The sequence below is a fragment of the Armigeres subalbatus genome, chromosome 1 (assembly GCF_024139115.2).
Source record: "Armigeres subalbatus isolate Guangzhou_Male chromosome 1, GZ_Asu_2, whole genome shotgun sequence".
Lineage (NCBI taxonomy): Eukaryota > Metazoa > Arthropoda > Insecta > Diptera > Culicidae > Armigeres > Armigeres subalbatus.
This window is the reverse complement of record NC_085139.1, coordinates 44229829-44244702: the sequence shown is the minus strand read 5'-3', so window position 1 is coordinate 44244702 and position 14874 is coordinate 44229829. Positions and strand designations below refer to the sequence as shown.

General features: G+C 42.2%; 1 protein-coding gene across 2 annotated transcripts in view; it reads right to left on the bottom strand.

Moving 5' to 3' along the window:
- The window catches only part of LOC134208334 (chloride channel protein 2-like), a 35328-nt gene that overhangs the window by 4270 nt on the left and 16184 nt on the right, over positions 1–14874 (bottom strand). For both annotated transcript variants that reach the window (XM_062684334.1, XM_062684335.1), the window contains exon 2: positions 7605–7873. In XM_062684334.1, the coding sequence (XP_062540318.1) occupies positions 7605–7745 (141 nt within the window). In that variant the 5' untranslated portion in view covers positions 7746–7873. The remainder of the gene's footprint in view (positions 1–7604; positions 7874–14874) is intronic.

Below are 14874 nucleotides of genomic sequence, written 5' to 3'. Positions count from 1 at the left end.
AAGGGTAAGCCCACGTTGGACGCCATCAATTCGGTGGTAAAGACCAAAGATCCATTAGATGCGAGATATTCGATACGGGGAAGGTTCATTTGGCCGAAACCCATTCAGCCGAAAGCCATTTAGCCCAATGCCACTAAGCCGAAAGTTGTTTGGTCGAATATACCATTTGGCCGAAAAGGTCATTTGACCAAAAGGGTCGTTTGGCCGAAATGGTCGTTTGGCCGAAAGGGTCATTTGGCCGAAATGAAAAGTGAGAAATTAGAAATAAGAAGAGAGACTTCTCAATTCTCATTCCTCATTTCTCACTTCTCACTGTACAAAATGAGGAACGCGAGGTGAGTTGTAAGACGTCTCACTACTCACTTCACCCTTCTCATTTTTTACAGCGAAAATCAATAAATGAGAAGTGAGAAGTGAGACATCTCACTTCTCACTCCTCATTTCTTACTTTTCACTGTGAAAAGTGAGCAGAGCGAAGTGGGTAGTGAGATGTCTCACTATTCATTTCGCACTTCTCATTTTTTACAGTGAGAAGTGATAAATGAGGAGTGAGAAGTGAGACGTCTCACTTCTCACTCATCATTTCTCACTTCTCACTGTGAAAAGTGAGTGGGTAGTGAGACGTCTCAGTACTCATTTCGCGATTTTCACTTTTTGCAGTGAGAAGAGAAAAATGAAGAGTAAGAAATGAGAAGTCTCTCTTCTCATTCATAATTTCTCATTTTTCAAATGATCTATTCGGCCAAATGACCTATTCGACCAAACGACCCTTTCGGCCAAATGACCCTTCAGCCAAATGACCCTTTCGGCCAAATGACCTTTTTTTGCCAAATTACTCTTTCGGTCAAATGACCCTTTCGGCCAAAAGACCCTTTCGGTGAAATGACCCTGCCTGTCAAATGGCCCTTTCAGCCAAATGACCCTTTCGACCAAACGACCCTTTTGACCAAACGACCCTTTCGGCGAAATAACCCCTTCGGCCATATGGATTTCGGCTTAATAGTTTGTTCGGCCTAGTGGAATTTGGTCAAATGGCTTTCGGCCGAGTGGGTTTCGGCCAAACGACCCTTCCCCATTCGATACTGTGCATTAGTGACACTTGATGTGAAGAACGCATTCAACAGCGCAAGCTGGGATGCCATCGCGCTCTCGTTACACCGGCTTAGCCTGCCGTTGGGCCTGTACCGGATTTTGGAAAGCTATTTCCAGAACCGTGTACTATTATAAGAGACCGATGTTAGGGAATCGTTCGGTTCCGCAAGTCGGTTCAACATGCAGTGATTCATGTGGGTGAAGTCGCGATCGCACCAAAGCGGAGTTTGAAGCTCCTTGGGGTTGTTATTGTCGACACGCTGACCTTCGGTAGCCATGTCGACTATGCGTGCCAGAGGGCTTCGACTGCTGTTGCCGCATTATCGAGGATGATGTCCAACAGTTCCAAGATGTGACACAATTCTTGTCAGGCCATGGCTGTTTCCGGCAGTACCTCCACATGAAGAGGCTCAAGTGAGACAATGTTAGCCATTCACCACGAGTTCATAGTTTGTGGCGAAATCAAGGTGGTTGAAAAGTGCATGTACTTGGCTCCCTGGAGACCTCCGATAACGATACCATCAGAGAAATTCGGAGACGCATGGTGGCAGGATAGGGGCAGCAGGAACTATGTCCAAGGGCTTGACGATCCCTCCCCAGGCCATCTGCGAGTTGTAGCGCCTGCCTAGGATGTGGTGGGGTTCGACAGTGGGCCCTGTTAAGCCTCTATAAAAAGCTACATGTATCCGCAAGTAGGCTCCGCCAAAGCGACCGTGTGCCGCTCAAAGTGCACAAGCCCAAGTCCTGGTATTAGGTGGGACGCTAAACAGCCCTGACACGACGGCCCTCCGACGAGACAGGAAGTTTGCGCAGGCCCAATAAGCCGCCTTTAAAAACAACTATTACGAACGACATAGAAGATAATACGACTCGATACAATCGGCAACGACCTAGGCGACGTATAAAGGATCACGATTGGAAGCTTGGAACATGGAACAGCAAGTCACTAGGCTTCGCAGGTTGCGACAGGATAATCTAAGATGAATTACATCCCCGCAACTTCGATGTCGTAGCGCTGCAGGAAATCTGCTGGGCAGGACAGAAGGTGTGGAAAAGCGGGCATCGAGCGGCTACCTTCTACCAAAGCTGTGGCACCACCAACGAGCTGGGAACCGGCTTCATAGTGCTGAGAAAGATGCGCCAACGTGTGATTGGGTGGCAGCCAATCAACGCAAGGATGTGCAAGCTGAGAATAAAAGGCCGTTTCATCAACTATAGCATTATCAACGTGCATTGCCTACACGAAGGGAGATCCGACGACGAGAAAGAAGCGTTCTATGCGCAGCTGGAGCAGACATACGATGGATGCCCACTGCGGGACGTCAAAATCGTCATCGGTGACATGAACGCTCAGGTAGGAAGGGAGGAAATGTATAGACCGGTCATCGGACCGGATAGTTTGCATACCGTATCGAACGACAACGGCCAACGATGCATAAACTTTGCAACCTCCCGCGGAATGGTAGTCCAAAGCACTTTCTTCCCCCGCAAGAATATCCACAAGGCCACATGGAAATCACCTAATCAAGTAACGGAAAACCAAATCGACCACGTTCTAATCGACGGTAAATTCTTCTCCGACATCACGAACGTACGCACTTACCGCAGTGCGAATATTGAATCCGACCACTACCTCGTTGCAGTATGTCTGCGCTCAAAACTCTCGACGGTGACCAACACGCGTCGGAGTCGTCCGCCGCGGCTAAACATTGGGCGACTACAAGACGGTAGACTAGCCCAAGACTACGCGCAGCAGCTGGAAGTGGCACTCCCAACGGAAGAGCAGCTAGGCGCAGCCTCTCTTTTGAAGATGGCTGGAGAGATATTCGATCCGCCATTGGAAGCACCGCAACCGCTGCACTGGCTCCGGATCAGAAAAACGACTGGTATGACGGCGAATGTGAGCAGTTAGGTGAGGAGAAGAATGCAGCATGGGCGAGATTGCTGCAACACCGCACGAGGGCAAACGAGGCACGATACAAACGGGCGCGGAACAGACAAAACTCGATTTTCCGGAGGAAAAAGCGCCAGCAGGAAGATCGAGACCGTGAAGAGACGGAGGAACTGTATCGCGCTAATAACGCACGAAAGTTCTGTGAAAAGTTGAACCGTAAGGGCCACGTGCCACAGCCCGATATGTGTAAGGACATAAACGTGAACCTTCTTACGAACGAGCGTGAGGTGATTACCAAGGTTTAGGAGGATGAGGTTCTGCCGCAGGAGTGGATGGAAGGTGTCGTGTGTGCCATCTACAAAAAGGGCGATAAGCTGGATTGTAGCAACTACCGCGCAATCACATTGCTGAACGCCGCTTATAAGGTACTCTCCCAAATTTTATGCCGTCGACTAACACCAATTGCAAGAGAGTTCGTGGGGCAGTACCAGGCGGGATTTATGGGTGAACGCTCTACCACAGACCAGGTGTTCGCCATACGTCAGGTATTGCAGAAATGCCGCGAATACAACGTGCCCACACATCATCTATTTATCGACTTCAAAGCCGCATATGATACAATCGATCAGGACCAGCTATGGCAGCTAATGCACGAAAACGGCTAATGCACGGTTGATCAAGGCGACGATGGATCGGGTGATGTGCGTAGTTCGAGTTTCAGGGGCATTCTCGTGTCCCTTCGAAACGCGTAGAGGATTACGGCAAGGTGATGGTCTTTCGTGTCTGCTATTCAACAACGCTTTGGAGGGAGTAATACGAAGGGCAGGGATTGACAGGAGTGGTATGATTTTCACGAAGTCCGTCCAGTTATTTGGTTTCGCCGAGCGAAGCTAAACGGATTGGACTAGTCATCAACACGTCGAAGAAGAAGTACATGATAGGAAGAGGCTCAAGAGAGGTCAATGTAAGCCACCCACCACGAGTTTCTATCGGTGGTGACGAAATCGAGGTGGTTGAAGAATTCGTGTACTTGGGCTCACTGGTGACCGCCGATAACGATACCAGCAGAGAAATTCGGAGGCGCATAGTGGCTGGAAATCGTACGTACTTTGGACTCCGCAAGACGCTTCGATCGAATAGAGTTCGCCGCCGTTCCAAACTGACTATCTACAAAACGCTTATAAGACCGGTAGTTCTCTACGGACACGAGACCTGAACGATGCTCGTGGAGGACCAACGTGCACTGGGAGTTTTTGAAAGGAAAGTGTTGCGTGCCATCTATGGTGGGGTGCAGATGGCGGACGGTACGTGGAGGAGGCGAATGAACCACGAGTTGCATCGGCTGTTGGGAGAACCATCCATCGTTCACACCGCGAAAATCGGAAGACTGCGGTGGGCCGGGCACGTAGCCAGAATGTCTGACAGTAATCCGGTAAAAATGGTTCTCGACAACGATCCGACGGGAACAAGGAGGCGAGGTGCACAGCGGGCAAGGTGGATCGATCAGGTGGACGACGACTTGCGGAGCCTCCGCAGACTGCGTGGTTGGCGAAGTGCAGCCATCGACCGAACTGAATGGAGAAGTCTTTTATGTGCAGCACAGGCCACTCCGGTCTTAGTCTGATGATAAGTAAATAAATAAATGGTGGCAGGAAATCGTACGTATCTTGGACTCCGCGTGACGCTCCGATCGAATAGAATTCGCCGCCGTAGCAAACGAACTATCAACAAAATACTCATTAGACTGGTAGTCCTCTAAGGACACCAAAGCTAGATGAAGCTCGTGGAGGACCAACGCGCACTTGGAGTTTTCGAAAGGCAAGTACTGCGTACCATCTCTGGTAGAGTGCAGATGCCGGACGGTACGTGGAGGAGGCGAATTAACGACGAGTAGCATCAGCTGTTGGAACCACCATCGATTCTGGTTCCAGCAACTATTATTATTATTCCTTTATTTATTTGTTAGGCACTCTGTGTTACTTAACTGCTACTGTGCCGACATCTACTGTGGTATTCTGCTCTACAGAATCCACACATAATCTATTTTTAGATTTCCATTACCATTATTGTTGTCGTTGCCAGTCCATCTCATCGTGAGTCCATTGTGTCCGTTTGCCCATGTCGTGTATTCAATGATCGTTGCATTGTTCGGTTGCCATTAATCCGGGTAACGTTGGAGGAATACCTCCGAGAAGAACAAGTTGTCAGTCGTCATCAGGCAGCCGTGACGGTAAGGCGCGTACCCCAAACGCCACCGTATAGGCTGCGGATCTGGCGACTGACGAGGGTTTGTTGGAGGGGCTGGGAATCGAACCCATGACCATTCGCTTGTAAGGCGAATGTGTAGCCAACTACGCTACGGGACCCCCCACTTGTTCCAGCAACTAAAATGTGGCCAAATTCGGTTGTATATAAGTCACATAACTGACCACAACACATGCGCGTTGATCGGGGAAGGACAACCTCGTTTATGACCTAAGATGGTTTGAAGCAGCGTGATGCACTTTCGAATTTATTGTTCAACATTGCATTCGAGTGCGCGATTAGAAGATCTGGTGTGCAGAGGAACGGCACTACCATCATAGATCACATATGCTCTGGGATTTGCGGACGACATCGGTGGAGTAGTAGAGGCTTTTGTCCCACTGAAGAGGGAGATGGCGAAGATAGGCTTAACCTTTAACTCGACCAATACAAAGTACATGGTTGCGGGTAGAAATATAGGACGACCTAGTGATGTTGATAGTACGGATAGTCCTTGACAGAGATGTTTTTGAAGTTTTTGAAGAATTTGTTTACCTTGAAACGCTAGTGACATGTGATGATGACGTTTCCCGTGAAGTGAAAAGACGCATTCTTGCTGCGAATAGGGCCTTCTACGGATTACGTAACCAGCTTAGGTTCCGCAATAAAACTCTGAATCTACTAGTGGCCTTGTATGGATATGAAGCATGGGCGTTAGAAGAGGCGTACCGTAGAGCTTCCGGGGTTTTCGAGCGAAAAGTGCTGCGTACAATAGTCGGAGGGAAACTAGGAAATGGCGTGGGGCGCAGGCGCATGAATCATGAGCTGCATCAAGTATACAAAGAAGCAAGGATGTTATCGATCATTTAGTAATGAAAGAAGAAAATATTGTGAATCGTATAAAATACGGCAAACTACAGAAGGCTGGTCACTTAGTGCGAATGTCGAAAGAAAGAATAGCGAAAACAATATTCAACACAGAACCGGGTAGAAGCCGGCGACTTCATGAAAGGCCACGGAATCGCTGGCTGCACGCGGTGGAATCGGACCTGGGGACCCTAAACGTTCGAGGAAACTGGAGGAACATCACCCATGACCAGGGTTTGCAGAAATCGCTCTCAATAGATAACGAACAACGATAAAAGAGAGGCAAAAAGCGTTCCGAATCATAGCAAGCCATGATAACAAATTTATCAAACTTGTATACAATTGCGAAAAAACAGAATCGGATAGGCAGCCTCCACAGAAAAATGGTGATTTTCGCTTTGTTTTCGCTCCTTTCGTGTTGGTTACTGCACAGCTGTGTAGAACAAGTTTAAATGCATCATCAGAGCCAGTGCTCCCCACATTTAGAGCTTTCTAGAAGAAATTTATCATGGGGTATAACATCCCGAATCAGTCCTCTATCATGACAGCTTGCGAAAAAAGTTTCTCGCAGTATGCTACATATCGTATATGTATACAGAGATGATAAGTGAGAGACTTGCTCTTTCTCTTTAGGATTCAATCCATGGGCAATCCATGGACCGACGATTATGGAGCTCTACAATACGCCAAACATAGGTGTATCAACGCTTTTGCCAACCAGGTACCAGGTAGGTAATCGGATCATATTTCATCTTTGATCTCGGTTCCAATTGTCATTTCAAACACGGTTCTGCGCGCGTATAGTCAAACAAATCGTACTGCTCTAGAATCGAAAACATGGCATTAGCAAACTTTTAGTCATCGTGGCGACCATATGCTAATTGCTCGGGATAATTAGCATTCATTATCAGCGTGAAATTCGATCGAACTGCGTATCAATGGCACACGAGTTTTCATTTACCAGAAGTCTCACGATTTCAAATATTGATCGCATCTTAGTCGTCACGAGATCCATCCTAGCCGGCAACAATTCATTTATCATAGAAATTCAATCCATATTTCTGCATGATTTACCAAATGAAATTTAAAAATATTTCGTTATTTTGAAAAAAATCACCTCTGAGAATAGTGTTCCAAAGCCGGATCCCAGTTCGTATTCTTTTTGGATATTGACTAAAATCCTTTACGAGGGAAATAAATTATTGGTAATAAATTTTATTAATAAATGGTGAGTGTGCTGCTGACATTGTATAACATTTTTACGAAAAATAGTTGTTTTCGGATGACACGGGCCTTTCCGCCAAAGGGCGAAATCTTCATGTAATTTGTAATAGATTTCAGAAAAGATTGGACACTTTTGTGTCATAAAAAAGCATATCCCAAAAAACATTTCTTTAAATGTGATGTCTAGTTAAATGAAAACCTTGTGATTTTCAGATTATTTCAAGTATACACTACACTACAGTAATCCATTTATCATTAAAAAACCTAGAAACAAATATCTTACCAACGTAGGGGTGTAACCCATTCCTTCCTCCCCATCTTCCGTAGCGCTGGCATCAGAACTCGACGATAACTGCCTGGTAACTACTATGCTCGGGGCTGGTGATAGCAAGTTCTTCTCATCTGGCAATTTTATATTCGACATGATGAACAATTTTTTGGATTTCAATTTTCGCTCAATGGAATCACCAGTTTTTTAATGTATTTTGCACCAATTAATGATTGATGCACTGTTTATCCATACAAGTAGTCGATCACGTAAAATGAAATGCCCTGGGGAAGAATTTCGAGAGATAAAGTATATTAATTATGGAATACGTATCTACTGTTAATGTTAATTTGTAAATATTTATAATTGTTTGTAAAACTAAAAAAAACAGAGTAGAAATGTAATAAAACACAGGATCTTAATTAATGACAAGAGTCCTTAATTACCGCCTTATAAAAAAGAACTTAGAACCGTTTATCGTAAAAATGAGAAATATTGTTCAAATTCGCCAATAAATGCTAAGAGAACATCGAAACTAACTGTGTTAAATCAATGGTAAATAAATTCTATGTCTCTGCAGATGATGCTGAACGTGAGATGCAAAAACAAGCTAATTTGGCAATCAGGACTTTTTAATTAGCTATTGAATTGCTAAGCTGTGATGAAACGTGATGTTTTTGTTTTCTCTAGAAACAAGTGGACACTACCATCAACAAGATAGAAGCAGTTTCCAACGATTATCATGACCACATTTCCTTAGATTAACAGGTGCAAAAGCTGAGTCTGCATACAATTTCGTTCATATCACAACCAGTGTTGTGACATGTAATTTGTCCAAAACAATTTTTTCTAATTTCGAATCGTTCACTTTGTTCCATTCTGTGGCAGAGGAAAACCGGTCCATAGTGTGCTTGTGAAATGTGACATAATTTATTGGTTACCTAATATACCTTCTTTGTCGAGCATGAGTCCTTAAAGCTCAATAAGGCCAATTCTGGGGAAATTGTGCATGTGCAGATCCGTGTTAGAAAATGTGAATTGTTGAAATTGTAAAAATGTAAGATGTGTCTCTATTCTCCAACCTCATGTGTATGTAATATTGTATATTGTAAATTAGGTCTGCGGCAGCATAGGTGAAGCCGACTCACTACATTCAGCATTAAGACCGTTTTTGACTCCTCGCATCGGATACAAAGATTTCCCAAGTTGACGTTTTTGTTTTTCGCTGCTAAATTTTTACAAGTTTTCAGCTTTTGAATTATTTCATTTCAATGTAATTTAATATATTCTTAAAATACTTGAAAAAAATGAAAAAAATAAAAGAAACCAGAGCGTAATATTTGGTGAATCTCCAAGAACAGAAGAGTAAGCAATTTCGGAACAATTAACCAACCAAAGCCCTTTGCTGAAGAACTTTAGGGGCCGTACACATATCACGTAAGCACTTTTGGGGGGAGGTCTGTTGTTTTCTTACGCGCCATATAAATAAAAATTAAATGTATGGAAAAAATCTTACAAGGGGGGAGGGAGTCGAAAAACCCAGAAAAATTGCTTACGTAATAAGTGTACGACCCCTTACGAAGGAAACCAAGGATAACAACGATTTCTCACACGAGTTTGATGAGTTTCCTGCGTTCTAAGGAAGGCAAGAAATCAAATCCAGAAAAAATTGTTAGATTGATGCAGTCCGTCAGCAATGTTGGCGTATGGTGTGAAGTAATCGCGTTAACCAGGTAGTAGGACAAATAAAATAATGGCCTCGGATCTGGTATGTATTAGGCGTGAAAACTTGGTCCACGATATATATAAAACACTTCAGCAAAATCATTTTGATCCAACTGGTTAGTTTTCCTCAAGGTTTTCCTGGTTAGTGATCAAAGGAAGTTTTCCCCCCTGCGAGATGGTAGGTTTGTACAGACCCCATGCCACCTGTAAAACTAATCATCACAGAAACATAAAAGATTTAAGACATGAAACAATGCATCTATCAAATCTAGCATGAAATCAAAATCTTTCATTGTTGATAACCACTGCGCCACTGCAGATTCGATTTTAATGCAGTTATTACCAACCAACATAATAAGGAACACAATTTTGTTGTAAAATTTATTTCAATACTGTGATTGCATTTATTTGACTTCATTTTGACTTATATTTTCATATTTGAACTTAATTCAACGCACACTACGTACGATTGATTCTATGCGGGGATTTACCTCTGCGCGTTATTTCCGCGATGCTTTCCAAAATTTTAATTTTCTCCGTAATATTTCTTTAATTATTAAAACCCAAGTTAAAACCCCATCAATTCTCATCAATTCTATTTATCTATCCTATTTGACCAATCTGTTTCATTTTTCTAAATATTAATTATAATTATGTTATGCGCCGCCTCCGTATCGAGTGGTGTGCCCCCGAGAACGCGAGCACTTTGAAACTTGGATTCCGTGAGGAGTGACCTTAACATTCAGTGACTAAACAAAAAAAATGTATTGCTTTTACGTATACCGCCAACGGGGGTGTTATTGGGCCAAAATGTGGTTTGCTTCAAATAAAAGTTACAAATCTCTAGTAGTTAACATTGTAATCAAGTTTTAGTTAGTTTGGTACAAGCTTGAACAATGAATTAATCACTGTGTGGGGAAAAAATAATAAATTAGGGAAATTCGTCAAAGTTATATGTTGTTTAAAACTGGCCCATCTCTCATCGATCTAAAAACTAGTTATGTAATAGATGTGTGGGGCATTACTGACAATATTTTAATACGGGTTCTTTCTATCAATAGTTTTACATTCAAATTCCAAGCATTATGGTACGAGCACAATTAGTTCTTGGAATTAGATTTGTGATTTCCTAGACGTGAATTTCATTATAATTTCGAACCGTTTGAAGTTTTGATCAAAATTCGTAACAGTTTCTGAGATATTAGGAGTTGAAACATTTTTCGTTTTTGGCCCAATCTTACCCCCTAGGCCCAATGTCACTCCGAACGATGGTATGTACTTAATGTTCTTTAAAGGCAAATACTTTAAGTTGGAAAAATGGGCTCGGTAGTCATATGGCTACTGCTTCTGCCTCATACGCAGGAGGTCGTGGGTTCAATCCCAGGTCCGTTCCATTCTCCTACTTTGTATCTGTGTGGTACTAGCTCAGAGTGAAATAATGAATGACTTGAGTGAACACTCACCGTGAGACTCTCCATAGTCATCCAAGCAATCTATGTGTTACCTTACCTCAATCAGTTTGTAAACGTCAAGCAGGCAAGACGTATAAGGCCCAAAGTGATTCCTTTTCGTTAGTATTTAGGCACGCACAATGGCGATCCTGCCAGGAGTTGAATTTTTTTTACGACAGCAATTCAAACTTAGAACCATTAGAGAAATAAAAATGAACAACTGAAAAGGGATCACTCTGAGCCAAAGTATTATTATAAGTGTGATGTGCGACAAAGTTTTAGGCAAGTTTGGTTTGATTAGTCAACAATATTAAAATAAATATTCCTAGAAAATTTTGTAAATAATGTTTATGAGCGACAGTATCAGCACATTGCGGGTCGATTAGGACTGCGCTGATAGCGTGTCGATAACCACCAAGGACCGCGAAGAGAGTGTGTCGATTAAAATTGCGCTGAAAGCGGGTTGATTAGGACCGCGCCTAGAGCGGGTCGATTAGGACCGCGCCGAGAGCGGGTCGATTAGGACCGCGCTGTAAGCGGGTCGATTAGGACCGCGCTGTAAGCGGGTCGATTAGGACCGCGCTGATAGCGGGTCAATTAGGACCGCGCTGATAGCGGGTCGGTTAGGACCGCGCTAATAGCGGGTCGATAACCACCAAGGACCGCGAAGAGAGCGGGTCGATTAGAATTGCGCTGAGAGCGGGTTGATTAGGACCGCGCCGAGAGCGGGTCGATTAGCACCGCGCTGGAAGTGGGTCGATTGGAACCGCGCTCATAGCGGGTCGATTAGGACCGCGTTGAGAGTGGGTCGATTAGAACCGCCTTGAGAGCGGTTCGATTAAGACCGTGCTAAAAGCCGATTAAGACGTAAATTTTCAGTCGATCGGTTGTATCGCGGGATAATGAGACGTTTTCATAGTGGGTTAATAGGAATAGTGGATGTACAATGTACATGTAGAACTGTACACAGTGTAACTAGTCGTCATTGTCGTGCACAATCCACTGCGTAATAGAACCGAGCAGAAAGAAAAAAAAAAACCGATTTATCAATGATGTTGAAGAAGCTAAAGAAGTGTTCGGTTATCCATTGCTGTAGTGATGATAAGAACAATTCTTGGATGCACTGATATCAACGGACCAAATGTAAAAATCTCCTTCATACTGTTGATTTAACATGTTGTCTGAAAAATTCAAGAATTGCGTTTAAGGCAAATGGTTGGCAGTTGAATTGCAAACTGACAAAAGTCAATAACTGGAGACGAGGATCATGAAGATTGGGGCTAATAAGGAGCAGTCCCTAACATGGGACACTAACCTGGCAGTTATGAACAAGGAAGAACTTCAGCAGCGCTCTTCGATGATAACGTCAGCGATTTTAGGAAAAGCCGTATTGTGTGCTTTTGGATGATGGTATACCAGGTAACCCATTTGAAATTTAAAAAAAAACACATAAATAAAGATAAAAAACTGCACAATTCACATTTCCAGACTTCCGTAGTTTTATTTTAATTGTGTTTATAAAACCCGCTCTACGTAGTTTAGGACGTGTAGTTGGATCAGATTTTCTTCAAAGAACCTGTTTGGACAAAGTCTCAACAGATACATAGCAAAAGAGGAAGAACTCAAAGAAGAAGAGAAGGTGAATGTAGAGCCATAGAAGAAGAATAAGATAATACCTACATACCTCTACAATTCTACATACACGTGTGTTAAGAGGATTGTGCAGCTGTCGAACGATTTTTAATATGTTACCATTGTTTGTAGATGACGATGAATTGTGTTGTTCTGTTGAAAAGTGTTATGCACATAAAACGTAATTTAACCTCTACACAATTTTAAATATTGGCTGATTAAAAACCACGTGGATATCTACCCAATGCAATTTTTATCGGGAGACAAGCTCCAAGAAAAAAACAAAGTTGGTCAGGTTTTTTTTTTTTTTTAGCGGGAATGTTACCGTGAACTGGTAAATTCACGAAAGTGTATATACCCTGAGACAGTTGTTCATGAGAGTTTTGGAGGTGCTTCGAACTGGGTCCGAATTGATAAATATTTAATTAACAATCCCAGGAAGATCAACTATGAATGGAGTGCTTGACATATGCTTATTTGACTAAATTGAATCACAAAAAAGGAAAAAAATTCACATGAATGTCAGATTGTAACCGTTACATACACCTTTTTTCAAGAGGAAGGTGGATGTGTGGTACTAGCTCAGAGTGAAATAATGAATGACTTGAGTGAACACTCACCGTGAGACTCTCCATAGTCATCCAAGCAATCTATGTGTTACCTTACCTCAATCAGTTTGTGAACGTCAAGCAGGCAAGACGTATAAGGCCCAAAGTGATTCCTTTTCGTTGGTATTTAGGCACGCACAGTATCTTTCTTTATATTTCTCATGTTACTGGAAATGGGCTTCCATACCGTTTCCATTTCTATCCTATACCTTCAACTTGACTATTCTAGTAGTAGCTGCTAGAATTGGAAATGAACTAAAACAAAAAAAACTCATTTCCCCTACACCCAATTAGAAATTTCATCGGTTGCTTTCTTCTATCTATAACATTGGCAGCTCGTTAACCAAGACGAACCTCTGCCTCTCGAACCTAACCCAAAATTCCAATAAATTCCGTATGAACTCGTGGCAAGTGCAGAGGTATATTCGACTTGCAGAGGGCGAGTGATTATATTATCATTTCCTCCCCTTCCCTACATTGACTTGCATTCTGACGTAGCAGTATGACACCTAACAAATGAGATCACCAGTACTTGTACATTGAAGATGTGTGCTAGTCCCAAGCAAACATCTGTTGGTTCTCTGTGCAAGAACAGCTGATCTGGTCATAATGGTGTAGCAACTACTGGCAGTCAATCAAGCTCAAGCTCAAGCTTTAAAGGCAAATACTTTATGTTGGTATTCATTCCACCTCTAAACATTGAATGATGCTAACAGTAATTTAATAATAGTTTATTAATTAACTTATAAGCAGTATACATAAACTGAACTAAATGGAAAAATTCGGAAGTATAATACATATTAGCTTCTCTCAGTCATAATATGTCCACTCAACCTAACTCAAATCTTGATCATCAATATTTATCCATTTAGGAGTTTTTTCTTGTTTGTTTTTATTAATTCTGTTTCCTTCTTTTTTTACAAGTTTTATTTGCTGATTATCTAATACATGCATTCATCTCTTAGACTCCCGACTAGGATGGCAAAACAAGATTATAACATGATTGTAACAACATAAGTTATTTATAACAACCGTTGGTATAATCGAGATATGATAAATTATTATCACTTTTTTTCTTAGCAAAATTATTACAGAATTAGTTATGTTTCATTATTTTGTTATAAAATTTATATATAGTATAAATGTTGTACAATATGGGTCGCAGTATGCTGCCCTTGGGAGCACCAGCTCTTACAGGAAATTGTGACAGCTTACCTGCAGTGAGCGTTCTGATAAATAATTTTGGATCAGTTTAATAATGTACAGAGGAAAATTATAATTCATCAATCTTACAATCAAACCTTCATGCCAAACACTGTCAAATGCTTTCTCTATATCAAGAAGAGCAACTCCAGTCGAATATCCTTCAGATTTGTTGAGCCGAATGTAATTCGTAACTCTTAATAACTGATGGGTGGTTGAATGCCCATGGCGAAAACCAAATTGCTCATCAGCAAAAATAGAATTGTCATTAATATGAACCATCATTATATTTAAAATAATCTTTTCAAACAGTTTGCTTATTGAAGAAAGCAAACTGATTGGGCGATAACTAGAAGCCTCAGCTGGGTTTTTGTCCGGCTTCAAAATTGGAACATTTGTTAACTAAATTAACCAAAAAGGATAAAAAGCTCTCAGGAAGTTTTTTGATAAGTATGTAGAAAATACCATCATCACCCGGGGCTTTCATATTGTTAAATTTTCTAGTAATAGATCCAAATTAGTTCCCAACGAAGAGTCAAAAACATTATCTTGGTTGAGAATGTCTTCGAAGCTCCGTGTAACCTGATCCTCAATTGGACTAGTGAGACCTAGACTAAAATTATGGGCAATCTCGAACTGCTGAGCAAGTTTTTCAGCCTTTTCGCC